This window comes from Natator depressus, chromosome 11 (genome assembly GCF_965152275.1).
Source record: "Natator depressus isolate rNatDep1 chromosome 11, rNatDep2.hap1, whole genome shotgun sequence".
Lineage (NCBI taxonomy): Eukaryota > Metazoa > Chordata > Testudines > Cheloniidae > Natator > Natator depressus.
The window spans coordinates 5079381-5103885 of NC_134244.1; the positions used below are offsets into that span (position 1 = coordinate 5079381).

General features: G+C 43.4%; 1 protein-coding gene across 1 annotated transcript in view; it reads left to right on the forward strand.

Moving 5' to 3' along the window:
* Positions 1 to 4106: 4106 nt before the first annotated feature.
* CYP27C1 (cytochrome P450 family 27 subfamily C member 1) overlaps positions 4107 to 24505 on the forward strand; it is a 43681-nt gene continuing 23282 nt past the window's right edge. Inside the window, exons 1-4 of the mRNA XM_074966770.1 lie at positions 4107 to 4573; positions 13984 to 14174; positions 19807 to 20006; positions 22388 to 22597. Of these exons, the coding sequence (XP_074822871.1) occupies positions 4217 to 4573; positions 13984 to 14174; positions 19807 to 20006; positions 22388 to 22597 (958 nt within the window). The 5' untranslated portion in view covers positions 4107 to 4216. The remainder of the gene's footprint in view (positions 4574 to 13983; positions 14175 to 19806; positions 20007 to 22387; positions 22598 to 24505) is intronic.

Sequence of the window (24505 nt, forward strand, 5' to 3'; positions counted from 1 at the left end):
ACCCCAGAGTCTGCACCCTGAGCCTGAGCGCTCACCCCCCGCATCCCAACGCCCTGCCCCAGCCTGGAGCCCCCTCCCACACCCTGAACCCCTCATTTCTGGCCCCACCCTGGAACCTGCACCCCCAGCCCAGAGCCCGTACCACCTCCCACACCCCAACCCCCTGCCTCAACCCGGAGCCCCCTTATTTATCAAACTGGACCACAGTCTAACATACCATTCCCATCTAGAACTTAAGGAAACAGATCACCTCCTACAATGCCTTGATCCTCCAGAAGCTAGCAAGAGCCTCCCGGGGGAGCAAAGGCAAATGTTTTATTAACCTCAGTCAAGGTGCTGGTATTCAATCCAACAACATATTGTGCAGCAGTCTGGGGCAAAAGTCAGCATATGCATCTCATTGATTTGGAGCTGAATACACCCAACCATACCATTAGTGATTGCCTTAGACACACCTTCATAGGTGCCGACTCCATGGATGCTTTGGGGCTGGAGCACCCACAGGAAAAAGAATGGGGGTGCTGAGCGTCCACCGGCAGCTCCCCTATCAGCGCCTCCCCATCCCTCCCAGCACCTCCCACCTGCTGGTAGCCCCGCCGATCAGCGCCTCCCCCTCTCTCCCAGCGCCTCCCGCCCACCGCGGATCAGCTGCTCCTCAGGAGGCGCTGAGAGGGAGGAGAAGGAGCAACGGTGGAGAGGGCTTGAGGTGGGAGCGGGGGCGGGAAGAGGTGGGGCAGGGATGGGGCTTTGGGGGAAGGAGTGGAGTGGGGCAGAGGGGGAGTTGAGCACCCCTTGGCGCAGTAGAAAGTCGGCGCCTCTGCACACATTAATGTCTAATTTGTATATCTTGGCTCATATAGCTCGCCCAAAACTTTGATGAGATGCTATTACCCTTAAAACTGGCTGGAGGGCTACGATGGATAAAACAACTTGCTGCACAAAAGGCTGACAATGACAATGCTGACAATAAGCAACACATGCTTCCTATGAGATCTGCCTGCCTCCAGAAGAAAACACCTGCACCTGAAGTTCCTACTGACTTGCCATGACTGACATCACAACATTCTTTTGTGGTGGCCATTCATGCACTTATGTCTAGTGCTGCCAACCCAGTGCCAATCTCAGATGACCAATGGCATATACGAGCCGGCAGAGTGGCAGCAACTGATGAACTTCAGAAGTCCTAATTTACATCCGTTTTCAACCTGGGACACAGGCCCTGGACTAGACTTAATAGGCTACTGACTGGAAAACCGAATGGGTTGCTACAATGCAAAAATTTGACTTAGCCCAATCTCCACAGTAATTGTGGGGCAGCGATGCTGATGATCCAACATATTGCACACACCTCCACAACTAGAAGATTGGAGGGCAGACTGTAACACCTAGCTACCCTCAGTGTTCAGCCATCTACCTGCTGCATCAATCTAGATATCACCTTGTAACACATAAGAAAAAAGATTATAACTTTAGTACCTTAAATGCCCAGAAATCAGGATGCCTATTTTGTACTCTGATGAAAAGTGCTGTAAGCTCAAGGTTTATTCAGTAACGGTTTCTTGTCATTTTTTTTTTTTTTAGTGTGTATAGGAACTCAGAAGTGTAATTACAATTGATGTTTGTGGCAAGAATTTTGGAGAAGTACATAACTATTCCTTGGAATATCTGTAATTCCTATTTTATTTTGAGTTGCTTATCTTCATTTAGACTAATACAGTTTAATACGGTTTTTAACTAATATATTTCCAAATATTTTAGATCTAGTGCTGCTATAGGGTATTTTTCTCTTAATTTTTAATTTATTTGTTAGAACTTTTCTTAGACTATCATGTTCCTCTCACATTGTGTACTAAATCTGTAATGACCTTATGATCTTTGTTATTCTTTTTAGTAAATAAAATGGTTAATAAGATTTATGTAGTTGGAAATGTTTCTTTTGCATACCCTTACATGTTGTGGAACACTATGCGCTTTTAAGTATCAGAAGGGTAGACGTGTTAGTCTGGATCTGTAAAAGCGGCAAAGAGTCCTGTGGCACCTTAAGCTTTCATGGGTGAATACCCACTTCATCGGATGCATGTCATCCGACGAAGTGGGTATTCACCCACGAAAGCTTATGTTCCAATACGTCTGTTAGTCTATAAGGTGCCACAGGACTCTTTGCTGCTTTTATGTGCTTTAAGAGGAGGCCATATTCAGAAGATATTTGGTATATTTCTTTATCTGATACGGGGAAGAGAAAGATTTGCTGTGAAGTCTGAATACTCTTGTACTGTTATTGTAGACACTTAACACAATATTCTAGGCAAATTCAAAATTGCTTAATTCTATTCTGCCTACCTCTGATGGGGTATACCAGGGATCAGCAACCTTTGGCACATGGCCATTCAGGGAAATCTGCTGGCGGGCCGGGACAGTTTGTTTACCTGCAGTGACCGCAGGTTCGGCTGATCGCAGCTCCCACTGGCCGCGGTTCGCCGTTCCAGGCCAACGGAGGCTGTGGGAAGCAGCGCGGGCTGAGAGATGTGCTGGCCTACAGGTCAAAACCCAGAAGTTTTGTCATTACCATAGAAGCCCACCATTTAGCGCCCCTTTTCACGCTACATCAAATGCCAAAGCCGTGCCGATCATGTGCAACATTTAAAGTTGAATTCTGTTCAGTCTGCTTTCAGCCTAAGACTTCTATGGTAGGAGTCTGCAGACCACAGACAGAATTTCCAAAGGGGTCTGCAACTCCATTCAAAATGTTTTTAAGGGTCCACAAATGGAAAAAGGTTGAAAACCACTGGCATAGAATGATTTAAGTCCTGAACACTATTGCCTTAGTGACAGCACTGTATTTCCACTGCCAAAAAAAATAGTGTTGTTACTACTGAATATTGTTGCTCTTGAGTGTGGAAGTCTATTATTATTTTTCAAAAAAAGAATTATTTGTGGCACCTTAGAGACCAACAAATTTATTTGAGCATAAGCTTTCGTGAGCTACAGCTCACTTCATCAGCTCACGAAAGCTTATGCTCAAATAAATTTGTTAGTCTCTAAGGTGCCACAAGTCCTCCTTTTCTTTTTGCAAATACAGACTAACACGGCTGCTACTCTGAAACCTGTTATTATTTTTCAGTGACAGGTTGTATAGTAGAGATGTGAGAAACAAAGACAAGGTGGAAACTGAAAAAAGAACAGTTATAACATGGAGAGCCAAGAAAGAAGGTTTTGTCTGGGCAAGCCAAGAGGCAATTAAGTCTGTGGGAACAGAGGGACAGAATTGCCATGAATGAAGGAAAAGGGTAGTGTGGCCAGCAAAGCTGACAAAAAGGACTGAAGTAACTAAACATTGCTTGGAAGAAAGGATAAAAACAGATTTCATTTACAAAAAATAGCTATTACACACTATTTGATTTTAGCAGGCTTTTGTTGTTGAATTCTTTTTAAAATTGTGCAAAAGAAATTGCTATCCGGTTTTAACTTTAATTCCCTGTGCAGAAAAAATAATCACAATTCATTATAGATGTGTACATATTTATTGAGAATCAAAAGGTGGCTGAACATGACATGCAATTACAAGATAATGTTCAGTTGAAACTGTTCTATCAAAACATGCAGAAGTTACTTCTGATGAGAGATATTTGTGCAATAAATTCAAGAACAAAGAAAACATATGGGCAACCTGATTATTATCACAGGAATTGTTGGCAAACATAATTGCTGTAGAAAAGCACTGGTATTTATATATGAATAAAAACGTTCTTGTATTTTATTGCATATTGAGTGGTAGTTACATAAGTTTTATTAAAAGAACTTAGTATTTGCTGAAAGGTGGAAATGCTAGCTTTCAGGAAAAAAATCGTTTACTAATCTTAACACCACCTTTTAATGAATGAGAAAACTGTAACCCATGAGAGATTTTTGCCAAAAACAGGAGGCGGAAGGGTGGAATCTAAACCTTGATTGCTTCAGAGCAGGCTTAATTAGTAAATTTATCGGATTTGAATTAAACAAAACAATAGGCTCATTTTATTCAAGTCTCATTCCAGACCACCACCCCTTTTCCAGCCTTAGGGGAGGGAGCCTTTAATAATGGTCTGTGTAAACTGATGCTCAGGCATTAAGAGATTGGAGAAGTGCTGCTTGCGCAAGTTAAAGGAGAAGAGAAACGGCAATCAAATAAAAAGCGGCTGCAGAAACAAAATAGAACTTTTACTGAATATAAAAAAAAATGTCTCTTTTCACCAAAGTCTTGAACAGCAGTTGCAAACAGGCGCTTGAGCCTGAAAAAAGGAGTTGCTTTTTTCGTGTGATTTTTGTCAGCGGGTTTCACCAACTGACCAAACGTTCTAGCAGCCAGACTTTGGAGGTGCAAAATAACACTACAACAGCAGCTGCTGCTGCAGCAGCAGAGGACAAAGAGGAGGAGATGGTGGCAGTTTCAGAGGAGGCAGAGCGGCTCCTGAAACCCACCCAACACCACCACTGCAAAGTGAAGAGCCTGCAAGAAATGCCTGGACCCAAAACCCTCTCCAACCTGGTTGAGTTCTTCTGGAAGGACGGCTTTGGTCGCATTCATGAAATCCAGGTACAATTTAGTTAAAAGAATCATGTTTTGATTTACTCTAGGATATCAATTTTTTTAAAAAAAGTATCTGCTTAATTAATGAGTTGCAGTCCCAGTTAATCCTGCTTGTCATGACAACGTCGTGTTGGTGCTGTTGTCACGCTACAATTGGTGTTTGTTTACAGGATCCCTGTTCTCCCCATTCAATCTTCATGCAATGAGTGTTTCAGTGTTTGGCGACTTCAACCCTGGCTTTCTTCTTTCTTTCCATCAGAGAACAGTATTAAAAACGTGCTTTTCAGTCATGGACAAGAGTCTGCAAAACGTGCATTAGAATCTGCTTTAGTGAGAACAGATTTCTGGCTGATTCTTGTGGTTTTTTTCCAAATCTCTCATCTAATATTAGGGCTTTCTTTATCCCCCACAAACCCAGCATCTTGTGGGACTTCCTTTGCCTCTTCCTCCTCCTCCCTTTCTTGGGGCAATATTTTCCCGTCTTTTCAACCTTAGCTGTTTGGGGTTTTAGTTGGCACGACTGACTTGTTTAACATTACATGTAGAACTGAAGAAATCCGGCCATAATAATACATGGCAGAGGGGGCTTTTTTTCCCCTTTAAGATTTGAGGAACACGAGAGAGGATTTTTCCTCAGATTTTACCAAAAACCAACCAACTCTGTTCATCTCCAGGACGAGGCAGTGTCAGCACAAGGCAGAATTTCTGTGACTTGTAATGAAAATTTGAACTGCAACCTCTCTGAGGCTTGGAGCAGCGTCCACACTATGCTGTGGGGGCGCACATGTCTCTGTGGGCAGAATTTGGCCCTATACAACACATTGCGGGGGGTGGTTCCCTCAGCTTTTTTCACCTACATCTCCCCAGAGCTCATCAGTTCCTCAGAGAGACCATTTTGTCTCTTAACTATCCCTCGCTCGCACCCCGCTCTGCATGCAGACCCTTCACATATCGGGCCCCTCGGGGGCCGGTTTCAGTGTATATGTCTGCGCCGGCTGTGTATTGGCGTGAGGGCTGGCTGGGCTGCCGCCGCTGAGTTGTTTAGACAGCCATCCCCTCAGCAGCAGGCGGGCCATTTGAAACCCTCCCTTCCCCCTCCCTCCACCCCTTCTGAGGATGGCAGCGCGCGCCAAAGTTGGGGGTGGGGGGACCCAGCCAACGGTCGCGGATCGCGGCGCCCCAACGTTCCAAAGGGGCTCGCGCTGCCGGAAGGGAGCCAATGGCGCGGCTCCCCCATGTCCCCGAGACAGCTGCCCTCCCTCCTGCGCCCCCTATTGGCAGACAGCAGGGAGGGACGGACCCCACGTGTGCGACGGGGTGGTTGTATAGAGGGGAGGGGCTGGCCCCCTTCTAGTTGCGGGGGGAGGAGGCTTCCTGGTAGTGGGCAAGAAGTAGGAGCGTTGGGAGCAGATCAAGGGAGGTGATCATTCCCCTCTGTCTGGCACTGTGAGGCCACATCTGGAGTATTCAGAGTAGCAGCCCTGTTAGTCTGTATCTGCAAAAAGAACAGGAGGACTTGTGGCCTCTTAGAGACTAACAAATTTATTTGAGCATAAGCTTTCGTGAGCTACAGTTCACTTCATGGGATGCATCCCATGAAGTGAGCTGTAGCTCAGGAAAGCTTATGCTCAAATAAATTTGTTAATCTGGAGTATTGCATCCAGTTTGGGGGCCCCCCCACTATAGAAGGGAGGTGGACAAATTGGAGAGAGTCCTGCGGAGGGCAACAAAAATGATTAGGGGGCTGGGGCACGTGATTTACGAGGAGAGGCTGAGGGAACTGGGCTTGTTTAGTCTTAGTTTAGAAGAGAAGACTGAGGGGGGATTCGATAAAAGCCTTAAACTACCTGAAGGGGGGTTCCAAAGAGGATGGCGCTTGGCTGTTCTCAGTGGTGGCAGATGACAGAACAAGGAGCGGTGGTCTCAAGTTGCAGTGGGGGAGGTCTAGGTTGGATATTAGGAAACACTATTTCACAAGGAGGGTGGTGAAGCACTGGAATGGGTTCCCTCGGGAGGTAGTGGAATCTCCTTCCTTAGAGGTTTTTAAGGCCCGGCTTGACAAAGCCCTGGCTGGGATGATTTAGTTGGGATTGGTCCTGCTTTGAGCAGGGGGCTGGACTAGATGACCTCCTGAGGTCTCTTCTAACCCTAATCTTCTGTGATTCTATGATTCTTCTAAGAAGGGAGGGGGGAGCGAGTGACTGCAGGCTTGGGGGCCCCTTGGCCACAGCTTGGCTGTGTGCTCACTCATGTTTCACACACAGTTGCATGGACACTAAAGCCCCACACCCAGGCATGTAATAAACCACTCTGAGGTAGGCCAAGCGATGACATAGGCTAGGGCAGCTGAGGCCCCACATGCTGATGCCAGATACTTAATTTGAGTGGGAGAGGACCAGTGTCTGGAGTGGGCAGCTAACGGGAAGTCCAGTAGCGTAGCCAGGGAAGGAGCGGGGGGAGCGGCCGCTCCCGCTCTGAACACAAGTGGCGCTTTTCTAATTTATAGGCACCTTTTTTAATTTTTACTCACCCGGCAGTGCTCCGGGTCTTCAGCGGTGGGGGCCTCCACGCACTCCGGCTCCTTGGCGGCGGGGGCCTTCATGCGCTCCAGCTTGGCGGGGGCCTTCAGTGCTGCCGAGGACCTGGAGTGCTGCCCAGTGAGTACAAGTGGGTGGCACCTTTTTTTATGTCCGCTGCCCCTGTTCGCTCCACCTAGCTTCACCACTGGGGAAGTCCCAGGGCTCCCACAATCTGGCCTGTGGGACGAGCAGCCTAGACAACAGGTCATCATCTTGGTCTGTCTGGGTCAGAGAGCAAAGATGGAATTGGCCTTGTGGGTTGGGACCTGTCATCTCCAGGCCCTGCGCCTTCGCATTTGATAGGCCCCAGCCTGCAAGGTGTCACTGCACAATTCCCAGGAGCAGCAGGAGAGATGTGCAATAATTAGAGCATGCTGCTGACATAGCTTCTGGAATGTGTTTTTTATAAAGAGGGAGTTCCTCCATCTTTGTTTTTTAAGCAGCCACTCTTTCCTATGCTGGGGCTCCCTTCCCTCCCATCTGCATCTTCCTCGGACAAGTGGGTTTAGGGTGAGCACCTGCATTTCAAGAAAATAAAGAACTGTATGAAAAATACAAGCTTGTGTTTATTTTTCAGGGACAGTACCTAATGGGTTTTCATGCCTGGTACAAAATCAGACATTTGTAATGCAGAGTATTGACCCTTTAGAATAATTATTGCTAGAAAAAATACTGTCTGATCAAATGTTTCTTTTTGTTAGATAACATTTGACTTTAGGCATCACATAAGGATGGTCCATTACAATACACTACAGGGTGGGATGTCACTGTAGATAGGTTTGAATTTTCCCGCAGTAGTTACACCCACGGTAGGAATCCCTGCTGCCCAAAACAACTTAACCTCAGGCTTTTGGACAGAGGCTAGCTTTCCATCTCAATTCTGGGCTCCCCAGTGGTGTCTCCAGCTTTGCTAGGTCAGCATTCAGAATTTTGTTTCTCTCCTGCTCACTCTTAATTGCTGGCTAGGTGAGAGACCAGCAGTTGAAACTTCTTCTCTTTCTTCTTTGGCTGATCCCTTGTCACACTCTCTTTGGTTTCTCCATCAGCTCCTGCTCTGTGCTCTTGCTACATGAGGAAACAGGCAGTGTTGGGACTGTGGTGAGGTACCATATAGAGAAGGTGTGCTGCATCAAGCAATGGCGGAAACAACAGTCAAATGAGTCCCCTTCTTCCCTTGTGGAGTCAAGACAGTGGGGAGCAGGAGAGCTGAGAGGGGCAAAATCCAGTGGGTCATGAGACAGTCAGAGGAAAGTTGTGGAGTTGTTAGACATTGGGGGAAGGGGAACAGAAAGGGATGGGGCAGAAAGGAGGGAAAAACTTGAGTTGGGAAGCTTCAGAGGAAGAGAGGAGCTCTTCACCCTTCAGAGGCAGAAGAGGGAACTGACACTGAATGAAACCACTGGAGTGAGGAAGGGACTTGTGTGATGTATAGAATCATAGAATATCAGGGTTGGAAGGGACCTCAGGAGGTCATTTAGTCCAAACCCCTGCTCAAAGCAGGGCCAATTCCCAACTCCCCAGATCCCTAAATGGCCCCCTCAAGGATTGAACTCACAACCCTGGGTTTAGCAGGCCAATACTCAAAACACGTGTGCCCTCTGAAGACACCATCCCTGAGGAGGGCAAAATTAAAAGCATATACTTCATTTTCTGTCAAATCCGATTACCTGTTTTACAGTAGCTCAGGGTTAAGCAGGTCTGCTTCCCCCTCCTCTCCAGAAAAATACAGAGACTGCAACTGTGGCTGCACTGGGGATATAAGGGTGGGAGTGACCAAATGCCTTGCATTATAGGTGGAGGGATCATCTGTATTCCAGCCCATAAGGCCTTGTCTAAACTTAAAAGTTTTGCTTCCTTAACTATGCTGGCATAGTTCAATTCAAGCAGCAGAAACCCTGTTATATAGATGCAGTTATACCAGAGTAAAAGTGATTCTACCAGTATAGCTTATTCCAGTTCGGTGAACAAAATATACGAGACTAGCATAAAGGGCTTTATACCAGTATGGCTGCACCTATGCTAGGGTTTAACTGTTGGTAAAAAATCATACCCTTTAATAATATAAGTTGTGCCATAAGTTAAAGCTTTTTAAGTGTAGACCAGGTCTAAGAAGCAGCAGCAGAGGATCTTGGGGATGGAAAAGGAGCAGAGAAGATAAAAAGGGAAAAGAGGGGAAAGGAAAGGGCAGCTGCTGAGAAAACACAAGGTATCAGGATAGAAACATGAATGATGGAAGGAAACAAAAATCAGGATGGAGAAGAGGGACTAAAAATTCCCAGAAAGGGAAAGGAAAGGCAAAAAGGGAAAATTCAAACAAGTTGCTGTATTTTAGAGTAAAGATTATATGTTTCTTTCTGTTAAAATTTTTAAAAATAGACTAGAGTTAGACTCTTAAATCTTTAGTGAGGTCAATGGCAGCCGAACTTTAGTCTTCTATTTTTGAATTTCTTGGCCTAACTGGATTGGTAGCCATTTAAAACAACTGACTCCCCCCTGAGAGAAACAAAGCAAAAAATACTCTGTGTGTGTGGATGTACAAGACAGACATCTGACCCATATCCACAAATTAAATTACAACAGGGTTATACGTACTGTGCAAAATATTGCTTTCTTTAATTTTAGCAACTAAAATATTTGTTAGTGCTATGAACATTTTTGAAAATAACAACAATCAAAGAAACTAGAGGTGGAAAAATAGTAATACATGCCACAACCACTAAACAATACAGGATTTTCCCCTTAATCCAATACAATTTGTGGAAGGAAAAACCGCAAAAAAAGGTGTGGGGCAGTATATCTTATCTATTTTTTATTCAGTTTAGAGTCTCACAAAACATTTTAGTTTACAAATCATGATGGCTTGTTTGTATATACTCTGTAACTGGATTAATAACACCCTGTTAAATTTAACAACAGAGTGAACATCAGGAATGAATTAATCTGAAACCTCTTGGTAACCATTGCAGCTACTTAAATTGTGTTCTTTGAGAGACAGAAATGTTCCATATGCAAAAGGGGTGGTGTGGGGGGGATTTAAGCATTTTTTACAATGAAGGTTCTGTTCTCAGTAACCTGATTCCAGAATTTAGTTGGCCATAGCAGCAGTGCCTACAGCAACTCTGGGTAAAGGAAAAGAGTTTTGAGTTCAGTGGAGTTGGAGCTGTTGTGTTCCACCCATAGGTTCAGAGAAAAGGAAAACAAAGGTGAGGGGGAAGGGTTTGGACTCTGCGAATTCAAATGTTGTGTGTGAAGTACAGCATGACATATGAGGGAGTAGGGAGACAAGGTAGGATATTTTTAATAATTGTAACAAGAAACAAAATATGGAATTAATGGGTTTGTGAAATAAAATATCAAACAGACCTTTCAGACATATCTGCAATATACATGTGATGCACAAAACGCCATTTTGTGTATTATTTTATTATTTTTTACAAGTAATGTCCCCAGATGAGCTAGAGGCTGTACAGTCACAATGGAAGACAAGATTCCTGCCCTGAAGAGTTACCTTCTTTTTCTATTATTTGTGGAAAGAACACATATTTCATTAGATTTCACTCCTCAAAATTTAGTCCAAAGTTGTCTTTATTGAATTCTAGCTTATAAATCTCACCATAAAGAGTATAACTGAATGTACGTATGTTACAAGAATGTAGTACAATATGTTAAAGAATGATTAATTCTTTCCAAGGTTATTACAGGCAATTGAACATCTCATCTATACAATAGTGGAAGATTAAGGGATACTACTGAAATTAAGGTTTCAAAGAAGCATCTGTGTTAGTCTGTATTCGCAAAAGGAAAAGGAGTACTTGTGGCACCTTAGAGACTAACAAATTTATTTGAGCATAAGCTTTCGTGAGCTACAGCTCACTTCACCGTTTTCTTTTTACTCAAATTAAATCTGTTCTCCTGATGCTGGATTTTTTCCAGTCCTGATTCTCTGATTGTAAATTTTCTTAACATAAGAACGGCCATACTGGATCAGACCAAAGGTCCATCTAGCCCAGTATCCCGTCTTCCGACAGTGGCCAATGCCAGGTCAATAGCCCAGAGGGAATGAACAGAACAGGTAATCATCAAGTGATCCATCCCCTGCCCACCATTCCCAGCTTCTGGTAAACAGGCTAGAGACACCATCCCTGCCCATTCTGGCTAACAGCCATTGGTGGACCTATCATCCATGAATTTATCTAGTTCTTTTTTGAACCCTGTTATAGTCTTGGCCTTCACAACATCCTCTGGCAAGGACTTACACAGATTGACTGTGTGTTGTATAAAAAAAATACTTCCTTTTGTTTGTTTTAAACCTGCTGCCTATTAATTTCATTTGGTGGCCCCTAGTTCTTGAGTTATGAGAAGGAGTAAATAATACTTCCTTATGATTTTATAGACCTCTATTATATCCCCCCTTAGTCATCTCTTTTCCAAGATGAAAAGTCCCAGTCTTATTCATCTCTCCTCATACGACAGCCGTTCCATACTTCTAATAATTTTTGTTGCCCTTTTCTGAAACTTTTCCAAGTCCAATATATATTTTTTGAGATGGGCCGACCACATCTGCATGCAGTATTCAAGATGTGGGCATACCATGGACTTATATAGAGGCAATATGATATTTTCTGTCTTATTATCTATCCCTTTCTTAATGATGCCCAACATTCTGTTCGCTTTTTTGACTTTCGCTGCACATTGAGTGGATGTTTTCAGAGAACTATCCACAGTGACTCCAAGATCTCTTTCTTGAGTTGTAACAGCTAATTTAGACCCCATCATTTTATATGTATAGTTGGGATTATGTTTTCCAATGTGCATTACTTTTCATTTATCAACACTGAATTTCATCTGCCATTTTGTTGCCCAGTCACCCAGTTTTGAGAGATCTTTTTGTAGCTCTTCGCAGTCTGCTTGGGACTTAACTATCTTGAGTAGTTTTGTATCATCTGCAAATTTTGCCACCTCACTGTTTACCCCTTTTTCCAGATCATTTCTGAACATGTTGAATAGGACTGGGCCCAGTACAGACCCTTGGGGAACGCCACTATTTACCTCTCTCCATTCTGAAAACTGACCATTTATTCCTACCCTTTGTTTCCTATTTTTTAACCAGTTACCAATCCATGAGAGAATCTTCCCTCTTATCCCATTACAGCTTACTTTGCTTAAGAGCCTTTTGTGAGGGACCTTGTCAAAGGCTTTCTGAAAATCCAAGTACACTACATCCATTGGATTCCCCTTGTCCACATGCTTGTTGACCCCCTCAAAGAATTCTAGTAGATTGGTAAGGCATGATTTCCCTTTATAAAAACCATTTTGACTATTCCTCAGCAAATTATGTTCATCTATTTGTCTGACAATTTTGTTCTTTACTGTAGTTTCAATCAGTTTACCCGGTACTGAAGTCAGGCTTACCGGCCTGTAATTGCCAGGGTCATCTCTGGAGCCCTTTTTAAAAATTGACGTCACATTAGCTATCCTCCAGTCATTTGATACAGAAGCTGGTTTAAATGATAGATTACAGACAACAGTTAGTAGTCCTGCAATTTCACATTTGAGTTCCTTCAGAACTCTTGGTTCTTCTACACCAGCTCTCCTGCTAATGGATTTTTATGATGTATATCTCCTATCTCCTAAAGTGGTTTTGTGGCTTTACCTCGGCCTACATTTAGTTCTAATCTCTCCTCAGATATATTCAAAATGAATTCCTGAGAGATGGGTGCTTCATTTCAAGACCATCTCCGAATGAAATTTGTTAATCTTTTTCTATTTGTTGGGAAAGATAGAGCATCACTCTGTAAAATAATCTCCTGGGAAATCTTTTTGTTTGTTTTTTTTATTGTTGAATGTTTCTCAATTCCTCTTTCTTAATTGCCTGCTCTTTGCCTCCAGCTAGTATTCATGGATCACTCAACAGAGATACCTTACTAGATAAGTAGAAAACCCTCCACCTTTTCTTTTCCACCACTTGACAATGTATGCCTTTTTTGAGATGTTTGTCATAATAAATCTACTCTAAAATTTGGAAATTTCAATGCACTGCTGTTGTGCTGGCAGCCCTAATGGCAAGGTCATTGAGTAGACTTTGTAAAGAATAAGGAACACACTAATTGCTTTATTTATTGAAGAGGGACAAATGAGCCTTTTTAAAACAAAAAAGTAAAAATTTACTTCATGACTATGCTTCTGACCTCCCTTTACTTTCATCCTTTGTTTTGATCTTTTTGGGGCTGATCTTTTATATGAGACCAATATTTTCAAAATGGAGCACTGCACAACAGGTTGAAATGGGGGAAAAACAGTTTTGTCACTCTTTTGGATATGAGCTCGACATTTCCCTACTCCACAAGTCCTTTCACCTCTTCAATATTCAGTGTAGCTAGCCCTTTGTGTCTTGTGGAGGTCTGGGGTCTTTCCAGCCTCAAAGATCCTGCATAGCAGTGACCTCCCCTTCTGGTCATGGTGAGTATTTCAAGAATGATGATGCTTTCTAGTGACACTTCCAGCTATTGCTTGATTGAAGAGCTTGGGACCTAGATCTGGATCCAACACATGACTGCTCACGGTTCTGCCACTAGATCATCAGGCTGGTCTTCAACTCCTGTCTTTCAAGTAATGAAATATCTTTGAAGATGGCTGGTATTCAGGAGTATGGTTTGCTCCTGAAAAACTTATTCTGTTTCTAAAGTGCTACTGCTGCAAACTCTCCCCTCAGTAGATTAGGTGGCATTTTATGTCAATGCAAATTGATATGTTCTATGACAAAAGTATCAGTTTCCTTTGCCTTTATTTTTTTTTTTCATAATGTTTTTCTTCTCTGATTTGTTGTTGATGTTGCAGCAAAAACACACTCAGGAGTATGGAAAGATCTTCAAGTCTCACTTTGGTCCACAGTTTGTAGTGTCCATTGCAGATCGAGACATGGTTGCTCAGGTGCTCCGGGCGGAAGGTAGAACTCCACAAAGAGCTAACATGGAATCCTGGCAAGAGTACAGAGATTTAAGAGGGAGAGCTACAGGACTTATTTCTGCGTAAGTATAGTTACTTTTTTCCCTTCTTAATTTGTATTATCAAAGCATGTTAATCTTCTGAAGTACTATATAAATCAGCCTGGTGGTTTTTTTCATTTAGCATATGATTGGTTCAGGAAGAGTTATCTGCCTCTGAAAGCTTGCATGTAACATGATTGTGTGTGTGTGTGGGGGGGTGGTAGTGTATGAGGGTAATTGTCCTTGTGAAGCATTCACAGTAATCAATGATGTAATGTGTTTATGCAAAAGGGAACCAATCTTTTTGTGAGTCATGGCCATTCTCTTACTTTGATGAGATAAAATTGCAGTAGCAAAAGGCTTTATGTAGTGAAAGCCTGATAATGCATTTAACACTCACATTACACCAAAATCTCAAGGTTAAAATATAGGTCAGATTCAAAATAATGGCTCCTTGTTGATATATAAGAATTGGAAAAGGTGCAGAGAAGGGCAACAAAACTGATTGGGGTATAGAACAGCTTCCATACGAGGAGAGATTTAAAAGGACTGGGACTGTTCAGCTTAGAAAAGAGCTGAGTAAGGGCCGGGGGGATATGATAGAGGTCTATAAAATTGTGAACGATGTGGAGAAACTGAATAGGAAGTGTTCTTTACCTCTTCATGTAACACAAGAACGGGAGTCACCCAATGAAATTAATAGGCAGTAAGTTGAAAGCAAAAGGAAGTAGTTCTTCACACAATGCATAGACAATCTGCAGAACTCATTGCCAGGGGATGTTGGAAAGTCTAAAAGTATAACTCTGTTCCATAAAGAATTAGATAAGATCATGAAGGTAGGTTCATCAAAGGCTATTACCCAAGATGGTCAGGGACACAGCCCCATGCTCCAGTTGTCCCTAAACCTCTGCAAGAAGCTGAGACTGGAGGATAGGGATGACAGGGCAGCTGACAAGTCAAGGAGAATGAGAATGAGAATGGAGTACTGGTTCTGTGATCTGGCTAAAAAAAGAGATCATTAGAGACTTTGGTGAGAGCAGTTTCAGTTGAGTGTAAGGGGCGGAAGCCAGATTGACGAGGGTCTAGGATGGAATTGGAGAAGAGGAACTCCAGACAACGACTGTAGATAGTGTGTTCAATGAGTTTGGAGATGAAATGGAGAAGGGAGTTGGGGCAGTAGTTGCAGAGACAAGTGGGGTCACAGGTGGTTTTTTTTTTTTTAAGATATGAGAGACTAAAATATGTTTGTATTGTGAAGGCAAAGAGATGGAAGATAGTGAGCAGTTAAGGAGATGAGTCAAGTAGGGGATGAAAGTGGGCACAAGGGAGATCAGGAGATGGGATAGGATGATGTCACTGGGGCAAGTGGAGGGATTGAAGGAGGAGATCAGAGAAGAATTTGTGCATCTGTGATGAGAGAGAAGGAGGAGAGAGTTGTAGGAGGGGGAAGGGAAGGCAAACTGAGGAGTCGGGGAAAGTCACATAATATTTTGTCATTTTTTTCCTGCTAGAAATCAGCAAGGTACTCTGCAAAGAGAGAAGTGGAGACAGGAAGATGAGACAGTTTGAGGAATGAGTAAAGGTGGTGAAAAGACAACTGGGATTGTGGGTGGCCCTTTCAATGGGAAAGGGGGGCAAAAGAATCAAGGGTGGAGGACAGAGAGGAATTAAGTGAATCAACAACCATATCAATGGAGGAAAGGGAAGAGAGAGCAGAGAGCAGATGAGAAGTGCACTGGAAGTGCTGATGGACTGGAAGTCCTGGAAAGGCCAAATGACAGGGCATGAGAGAGGGGGCTGACAGGCAATGTTGAACGAGACTGAATAATGGTTGAAGAGGGGGAACTCAGCAACAGAGAGATCAAAGAGAGCAGTGCTTGGTAAAACCAAGTCAAGTGAATGGCTCTTTTTGCAAGTGGGATAGTTGAACCAGGGCTGCAGGTTGAATGAAGACATGAGGGTGAGGAAACATGCATTTACGGGGGTTGGATGGGTTATCAACATGAAATTACTCAGGGATGAGAAGGATGCATATGGTGGATTGTGAGGAGAGGAAGAGAGAGAGCCAGGAATCATAGCCGGAGAAGAAGGCTGATGGGAAGGAGCTGGGTGAATGGTAGTTGATAGCAACGTGGACAGGAAAAGGAGAGAAGAGTTGGATGCCGTGCTGTCCAAAAGAGAAGAAAGGGTGGGAAGGGGGAAGAGGGAGGGGTTGGAAGCAGCAGGAATGGGAGAGAAGCCCGACAACTCCACCGTGGCCTGATGCAGGGCAGGAGATGTGAGAGGAGAGGCCTCCATAAGAGAGGGCAAGTTTCAGAGGCCAAGCCAAACGAAGGGATTCAGGTATCTGAGAGCCAGGAGCTGGAGGGAGCAAGATATGAAGAGGTCATGGATGACTGAGACCTTTTTAGAGATGGAGTGGGCATTCCAGAGACAGCAAGAGAAGAGAAGGCAGTGGGGAAGTGGCGGGGGATGAAATTCCTCTCTGGTCCAGTAACTTTCTGTAATTTACTGCAGCATCCCATTCCAAGTGGAAGACTTTCAGGGGGAGTGCTTATTCAAATAACAATTTAAAAATGTTTGAAAGACTGTTGGTTTGTCTGCTTAAATAACTAAGAGAGAGACGGTGGGTGAGGTAATACCTTTAGATATTAGACCAGCTTCTGTTGGTGAAAGAGACAAGCTTTCCCCTTCTTCAGGTCTGGGGAAGGTACTCAGAGTGTCACAACTAAATACAAGGATGGAACAGATAAGGAGTCAGCTCATGTTGCAAGAGACCATTCAAGGTGAAGTGGGCAGTTAACACTTCTACAATCCTAGGCCAAAGGTGTGTTAGTAGTTTACAGATTGTTGTAATGAGCCATAAATCCAGTATCTTTATTAATGCATCCGATGAAGTGAGCTGTAGCTCACGAAAGCTTATGCTCAAATAAATTTGTTAGTCTCTAAGGTGCCACAAATACTCCTTTTCTTTTTGCGAATACAGGCTGCTACTCTGAAACCTATCTTTATACACATTGTAAGGAGAGTGATCACTTTAGATAAGCTATTACCAGCAGGAGAGTGGGGTGAGGGGAGAGAAAACCTTTTGAAGTGATAAACACCCATTTTTTCATGGTCTGTGTGTATAAAACATCCTCACTGCATTTTCCACTTTATGCATCCGATGAAGTGAGCTGTAGCTCACGAAAGCTTATGCTCAGATAAATTTGTTAGTCTCTAAGGTGCCACAAGTACTCCTTTATTAAGTCTATGATTTTTGGTGTCTAGTGGAGTTGTGAATATAAGTTCCCAGGCTCGTTTTTTAAAGATGTTGTGCAGGTTACCTTTGAGGATGAGGACTGAGAGGTCAGATACAGAATAACCGTTTTGTGAAAATTGTTTGCCCACAGGTGATATGGTGTATATGTCTTTTATCATTTTTGTGTGTGAGTTCATCTGAGTGTAACGATTCTCTCGTTTCACCCATGCAGTTTTTGGGGGCATTTAGTGTACTGATTGAGGTACATCACATTTTGTGATGGGCATGTGTAGGACTTATGGATCTTGAAAGGTGTGTTTGTTGGGGGGATATTGATCACTGGAGCAGTGCAGATATGTTTGCAGGTTTTGCATCTGTTGTTATGGCAGCAACTAGTGCTGCTTTAAGTTGGTGTGTATGTGTTAGTTCCTTATCTGATCCACCTTGTACTTATCTGTGACACTCTTGAGTACCTTTCCCAGACCTGAAGAAGAGCACTGTGTAAATGCAAAAGCTTGTCTTTTTCACTAACAGAAGTTGTTCCAATAAAAGCTATTACCTCACTCACCTTGTCTCTCTAATATCCTGGGACCAACATGGCTGCCACAACACTCAGAAGCGGATTTACCATGAAACAAACCGTGCAGTGGCACGGGGCCCCCAATGACAGGGGGGCCCCCAAAATGCAGGACAAATATCTGACAACCTGCCCCTGAGTCCCAGCCAGCAGTGCAGCAGGGCTCAGGCAGGCAGGCTGCCTGCATGCCATGGCTGGTGGTCCCACGCCGCACACTGAAGTGGACGGCTGCTGGCACGTCTCTGTGCGCCCCTGGAGGGGGGAGGAGGTGGCTCCGTGCGCTGCCCCCAGCCCGGGCAGCACATGGAGACCTGCTGCCCCCCTCCCCGCAAGGGGTGCGCAGAGACATGCCAGCAGCAGAGCTAAGGCGGCTCCTTGCCCGCTCTGCCTCCCTCCCTCCGTGCCGCTGCCCCCGCCCTGAGCGCTAACTCTGCAGCTCCCATTGGCCGCTCCCATCCTCCCTCCCACCCCCCAACCTCCTGCCCCAGCCCAGAGCCTGCACCCCGCTCCCAAACTTTCTCCCAGAGCCTGCACCCCTCACCCTGGATCTCCCAGTTTCAGCCCCAGGGGGGGCGCCAGGACTTGGGGCACCGGGTTTCAGCTGTGGGGCCCTGTGGCCCCACAGAAAGGGCCCGCAGACTCCTGGTTGAGAACTGCTGTTATACACATAGACATTATACAGACACATAATAGTATCTGAATTGGCATGAGCCTGTTCAGCTCACATACTCTAAGTCAGTGGCTCTCAACCTTTCCAGACTACTGTACCCCTTCAGGAATTTGATTTGTCTTGTGTATTTCAAGTTTCACCTCACTTAAAAACAACTTGCTTAAAAAATCAGACATAAAAATACAAAAGTGTCATTGCACACTATTATTGAAAAATTGCTGACCTTCTCATTTTTACCATATAATTATAAAATAAATCAATTGGACTATAAATATTGTACTTACATTTCAGTGTATAGTATACAGAGTAGAATAAGCAAGTCATTGTCTGTATGAAATTTTAGTTTGTACTGACTTTGCTAGTGCTTTTTATGTAGCCTATTGTAAACCTAGGTAAATATCTCGATGACTTGATGTACCGTTTGAACGACCTCTACGTACTCTCTAGTTGAGAACCACTGTTCTAAGTTATGTAATTCTTAATGTATTAATGGTCTGTCTTGAACTTCTCGTACCGTAGGTGGTTAGGACTTGAAAAGTACCATAACTCACAGAAAGTAAACTTTGCTCACAGAAAACTTCCCCTAAATTTGGAATAAACATAACAGGGCTTGATATGCCAATAACAGGATTTGCTATATTAAATCAGACCAGTGGACCATGAAATCTGGTTATGTTGGATGTTTTGGGGAGAAAAGCACCAAATCTGTATAAAAGAAAACAAATTAGCAAAGATAAATGTATATTTAAAATTTCATTTTAATGGGAATATGTGTGATACTTTTGCAAACCAGAATCTCAGATGTGTTTTGTTGGTCAGGTACTGTATGTATATGGCAGGCGTGATTAAACAATTACCTGAAGACACTTCCAGAATACTGACAGAAAGAGTCCTACAGCTCTAACCAGTACACATTAATTAACTTACAAACTTGATTGCGTTTTGTAACAGTGAGGTGAATTAGACAATGGAATGACTTGCCACCTTCACAGAATAAGAAACTTAAGAACATATTACTTGACACACCAGTGTCCACTATACTCCTTCCCAGTAGTGGTTTCAGTTTTACCAATGAATTTGTTTATCACTCGCTAATGAGAGACTCTTATTTAATTCATGAACTTCCTGCCTAGCTAACGATTGTCAGGAAGAATTGTACATAGATATTTTAAATTATTTCTTCTAGGGAAGGGGAAGAATGGCTAAAAATGAGGAGTGTACTAAGGCAGAAGGTCCTGAAACCCAAGGATGTGGCTGTTTTCTCTGAAGGAGTCAATGAAGTCATCACAGATTTAATTAAGAGAATCAACACTCTCAGGAGTCAAGAGGAAGATAGGGAAACAGTGACCAATGTTAACAACCTTTTCTTCAAGTATTCCATGGAAGGTGAGACACAGACCATATAATATCTGGAAAGAAAATTAATGCTAAACCATGTGATTATAATTAGGCATTTTTATCATAAACTGCCACTGCCACACTCGAGCTAATTTAAAACAATCAGATGGCTTGATCCTACAAATGCTTCACTTAACTAGCACCTACTTCAGCTAAAGAATCAGTAGCATTCTTTCATCAGAGTCAAAACTAATCCCATATCTGCCTTGTGTTAAGGGTCACTTGCTACTGAAGTTCCCGCCTATAAACAAAGTGTAAACCCAAGGTCCTAACCACTTGTAATCATCCAAAATACTATGGTACTTTTCAAAAGTGTAGGGGTATTAAGCTTCAGTATACTTACCAAATTCTAGGCCAAGGGGTCACATTTAGCCGACCTAAATTCTGTCTTCAGTTTCAACAGGGAAAAGTATTTTTCTTCAGTGCCTACATCTGCCTAACTGTGGGGGTCTTACGCTTTCTTCAGAAGCATCTGGCTACTGGTGGAGGCAAAGATACTTGACTAGATGGATCTCCTGTCCAATCAAATATAGCGATTCCTATGTTCTTATGTAACTGTTATGTAGCTTTTTTTTTGTGCATTTAAACATTTGTTTTATTCCTTTCCCAAATATCTGATTTTCAGCAGTGGTTGAATTATTAGTTTTTGTTTTAAAGTTTCATGTGGTTCTTTAACTGACACTGCATGAACTAGAGAGACAAGGGGAGTGCGGTAATATATTTTATTGGACGAACTTCTGTTGATGAGACAGACAAACTTTTGAGCTTACACAGAGCTTTTCTTCAGATCTGGGAAACTTAGAGTGTCACAGCTAAATACAAGATGGAACAGATTGTTTAGTGTAAGCAGTTAACACATATTTCCAGGGATCCTTCAAAGTGAAGTGACCCATTGTCACCCCTCCAGTCATAGGAAGGAAAGGAAGTGGTGGTGGGGGGAAGCAACTAAGGAGGCATTGTTAGGGGTTATAGATTGTTGTAATAAGCCATAAATCCTGTGTCTCAATTCAATCCATGATTTTTAGTGTCTAGCAAAGTTATGAGTTTAAGCTCCCAGGCTCATCTTTTGAAATGTTGTGCAGGTTCCCTTTGAGGTTGAAGACTGATAGGTTAGATATAGAGTGATCGCTTTGTGAAAAGTGTTCACCCACAGGTAATAGGGTGTTTTTGTCTTTTATCATTTTCCTGTGTGAGTTCACTGGAGAGTGTAACGATTGTCTGGTTTCACCCACATAGGTTCTGTTGGGGCACTGAGTGCACTGGATGAAGTACACCACATATTGTTGTAGGGATGAGTAGGACCCATGGATCTTGAAAGGTGTGTGTCGGGGATGTCAATCATTGTAGCAGTGGAGGTATATCTGCAGGTTTTGTATCTGTTGTTCGGGCAGGATCTGGTACTGCTTTGAAGTGGTGTGTCCCTGGCCTGTGAGAAGCTTGCTTCTGATGATGAGCTTGGAGAGGTTGTGGGATTGTTGGAAGGCCAGGAGAGGGGGTTCAGAAAAGATTTCTTTCAGGATGGGGGTCCCCATTGAGTACGGGTTGTAGTTATTTGACGACACCCCGTATGAGTTCCAATGTGGGGCGCTAGTGACAAGTAGGGGTGTGTGTCGGAGGTGGTTTTATTTCTGTATTGAAACAGGTTCTCTCAGCGTATTTGGGTGGCCTGTTCTATGATACAATCTTCTTTTCTGGTGGAGTGTCCTTGTTTGGTGAAGGCAGTTTTGAGTGTCCTGGACTTTCTTCTCAGAGCGTATTCTGTGATATATGAGTGCCTGGTTGTAAGTAACAGATTTCTTGGTGTGTTTGGGGTGGTTACTGGATCTATGAAGGTAGGTGTGGTAATCCGTGGGTTTCTTGTATATAGTTGTCTGTAGGATTCCATTGTTGAAGCTGATTGTGGTATGCAGGAAATTGTTGCTCATATGGGAATGTTCCAGAGAGAGTTTAATGGATAGGTGGTGATTGCTGAAGTTGTGGTGGAAGTCTATAAGGGAGTTTAAGTCGTTTGTCCAGAGAATGAATATATCATCGATGTATCTCAGGTATATCATTGGTTTCATAGTTCATTTGTCCAGAAATAATTCTTCAAGGTGGCCCATGAAGAGGTAAAAGGAGATAAAAGAAATAACTTTAACATCTCCTTTATCATAGAAAGGACCCATAAGGAGGTCATTTAGTCTACCCTCTGTTTTATAAGGGAATGTATTATCCCTAAACCATCTCCAGTAAGTGCTAGTCAAACGAATTAAGCATGTTTTTGCAGACTTGGTTCTGTTCCTTTACCTTTTAATTCTGTACCATAAATAACTCAAAGAAAATAAAAAGAATGAAGGGACTGTAAATTCTGTGACTTTTCTCCTTTTCAGGTGTGGCAACTATTCTGTATGAATCCCGATTGGGCTGCCTGGAAAACAACATCCCAGAGAAGACTGTGGAATACATTGAGGCTCTGGAATTGATGTTTAGCATGTTTAAGACAACTATGTATGCAGGGGCAATTCCCAAATGGCTTCGTCCATTTATTCCAAAACCTTGGAGAGAGTTCTGCAGATCCTGGGATGGACTCTTCAAATTCAGTAAGATTTAATAATAGAAAAGTTCAACTTTGTCTCTGTAGCTGCTGTCACTGTATTTGCATAGAGCTTGTTGCATTTGTACCCTAAAATTATAGTAAGAAACTGGGGAAGAGGAAGAAAGTAGGAATAAACTACAGTGTGAAATATTAAGGGATTATTTAGAGAAACTAGATGAACATTTGGGCTACATAGCAGAAAGAACTTCTTGACAACGAGACCTACTAGAATGTGGTGCAGTAATCTTTTAAGAGGCATGGTGGAAGCTGCACTGATTGGGACAATTGGAATTAGACTGAACAGAACACTAGGAAAAGTATTCTAGGAAACAATCCTTTATTGGCCAAGTGGTGGACTGTGCGGCCCAACAGATCTTTTCCATCTCTATCTTCTATGTTTCTGTGAAATCATGCTTATTATCTAGAGGTTAAAGATATTCGGACATCTGCTTTTTTGCTAAAGTTATTTGTTTTGTTATCCCATTTACCCATCCACCTTGTTTGTCTGTCTTGTTCACCTGTTGCATTTCACAAGCCAAAGCTGAGCACGGGGGCCAAGGTTTTTCAGGAATTCTGGAGATATGTTGTCATAGCCCGCAGCTGTTCCACACTTGATGCTACCCAGTGTCTGTTCCAGCTTGGTTACAGTGAATGGTTCTGGGCAGCTTCTGATCTGGTGTACACGTTTAAACATACGCCATTTGTTCCTCACTTGTCTTCACACCTGTTTCTCCAAAGGTGCTCTGGCCACTTTAAGTAGGTGTCCAGCTACCTGGTTAGGTGTCACTGAGGGTCGGCAGAGTGCAGGTGGCTGCTGCCCTGCTCCAAGGCTTCAGAGCAGACTCTAACACTTGCAGCTGGAGCGGGTAAAGCTCATCCTGTTGGTTGTCTCCTCCCATCTGGCTCGGCGAACAGAGTCCAACGATTCGATCAGATGGTCAGCGACATCTGGGTCACCAGATGCCTCATACTGCTCGAGCAAGGCAGCGCACTCTTCGTCGAGAGAGGGGATGTAGACAGGGTGGCATCCACATGGGATAGCACCACAGAAGTGATGGTAGGTCTCATTTACCGAGATATGCTCAGCTGGTATTGTCACTACACTCTTCTCCAGTGCTTCCCTGTATTTTTCCCTGTTGGCCTTTCAGAATCTCCACCACTTCTTTTTGGGACTCTTGACAACTGTGATCTGTAGCCTGATATGGATCAGCGACGGTCTGTGTTGGCTGCGTGGAAAGTTATCCAAGACTTGGCATGTTGCTGGCTGAGGATGGCCATGAACTGAACTGACCCAGCACAAGTCAGGAGAGTAGTCATGATCCCATCTAGAAGAATGGAACGTGCCTCACTGCTTAACATCATGGAGAAGGGCAAGGTTGTTTCGAGATGCCCAGTTTGCAAGTTGTTCACCGTCGGTGTCAACCTCCTTATATCCCCAGAGACAACAATGCGTTACCCCAGGTCTGTGTGCTTTTTCCAACTCTGTTCAACTTTTACATCAATGACCTGCCAACAATGGAGTCACGAAAGTTCATTTACGCAGATGACATCTGTTGCGGTACCAAAGCCTGGACATTTCACGAGCTTGATGCCACCTTAAACTGGGATATGATAAAGTTAGCTACTGTAAGACTGGGTGCCTCCAGCCAAGTGTCATAAAAACAGTCTCCAGTTTGTTCCATCTTTGCCACACCAGCACAACCCGAACACTGAATGTTTATCTGAATGGTCAGAAGGTGAAGCATGAAGTAGAACTGGTCTATCTAGGTGTGACCTTAGACTGCACACTGAGTTACCATGCCCACCTGAAGAAGACAGCAGCTACAGTTAAGACGCACAACAATCTTCTTAGCAAACTGGCAGGTTCATCATGGGGTGCTCATGCTCCAACTTTGTGGATATCAGCCCTTGC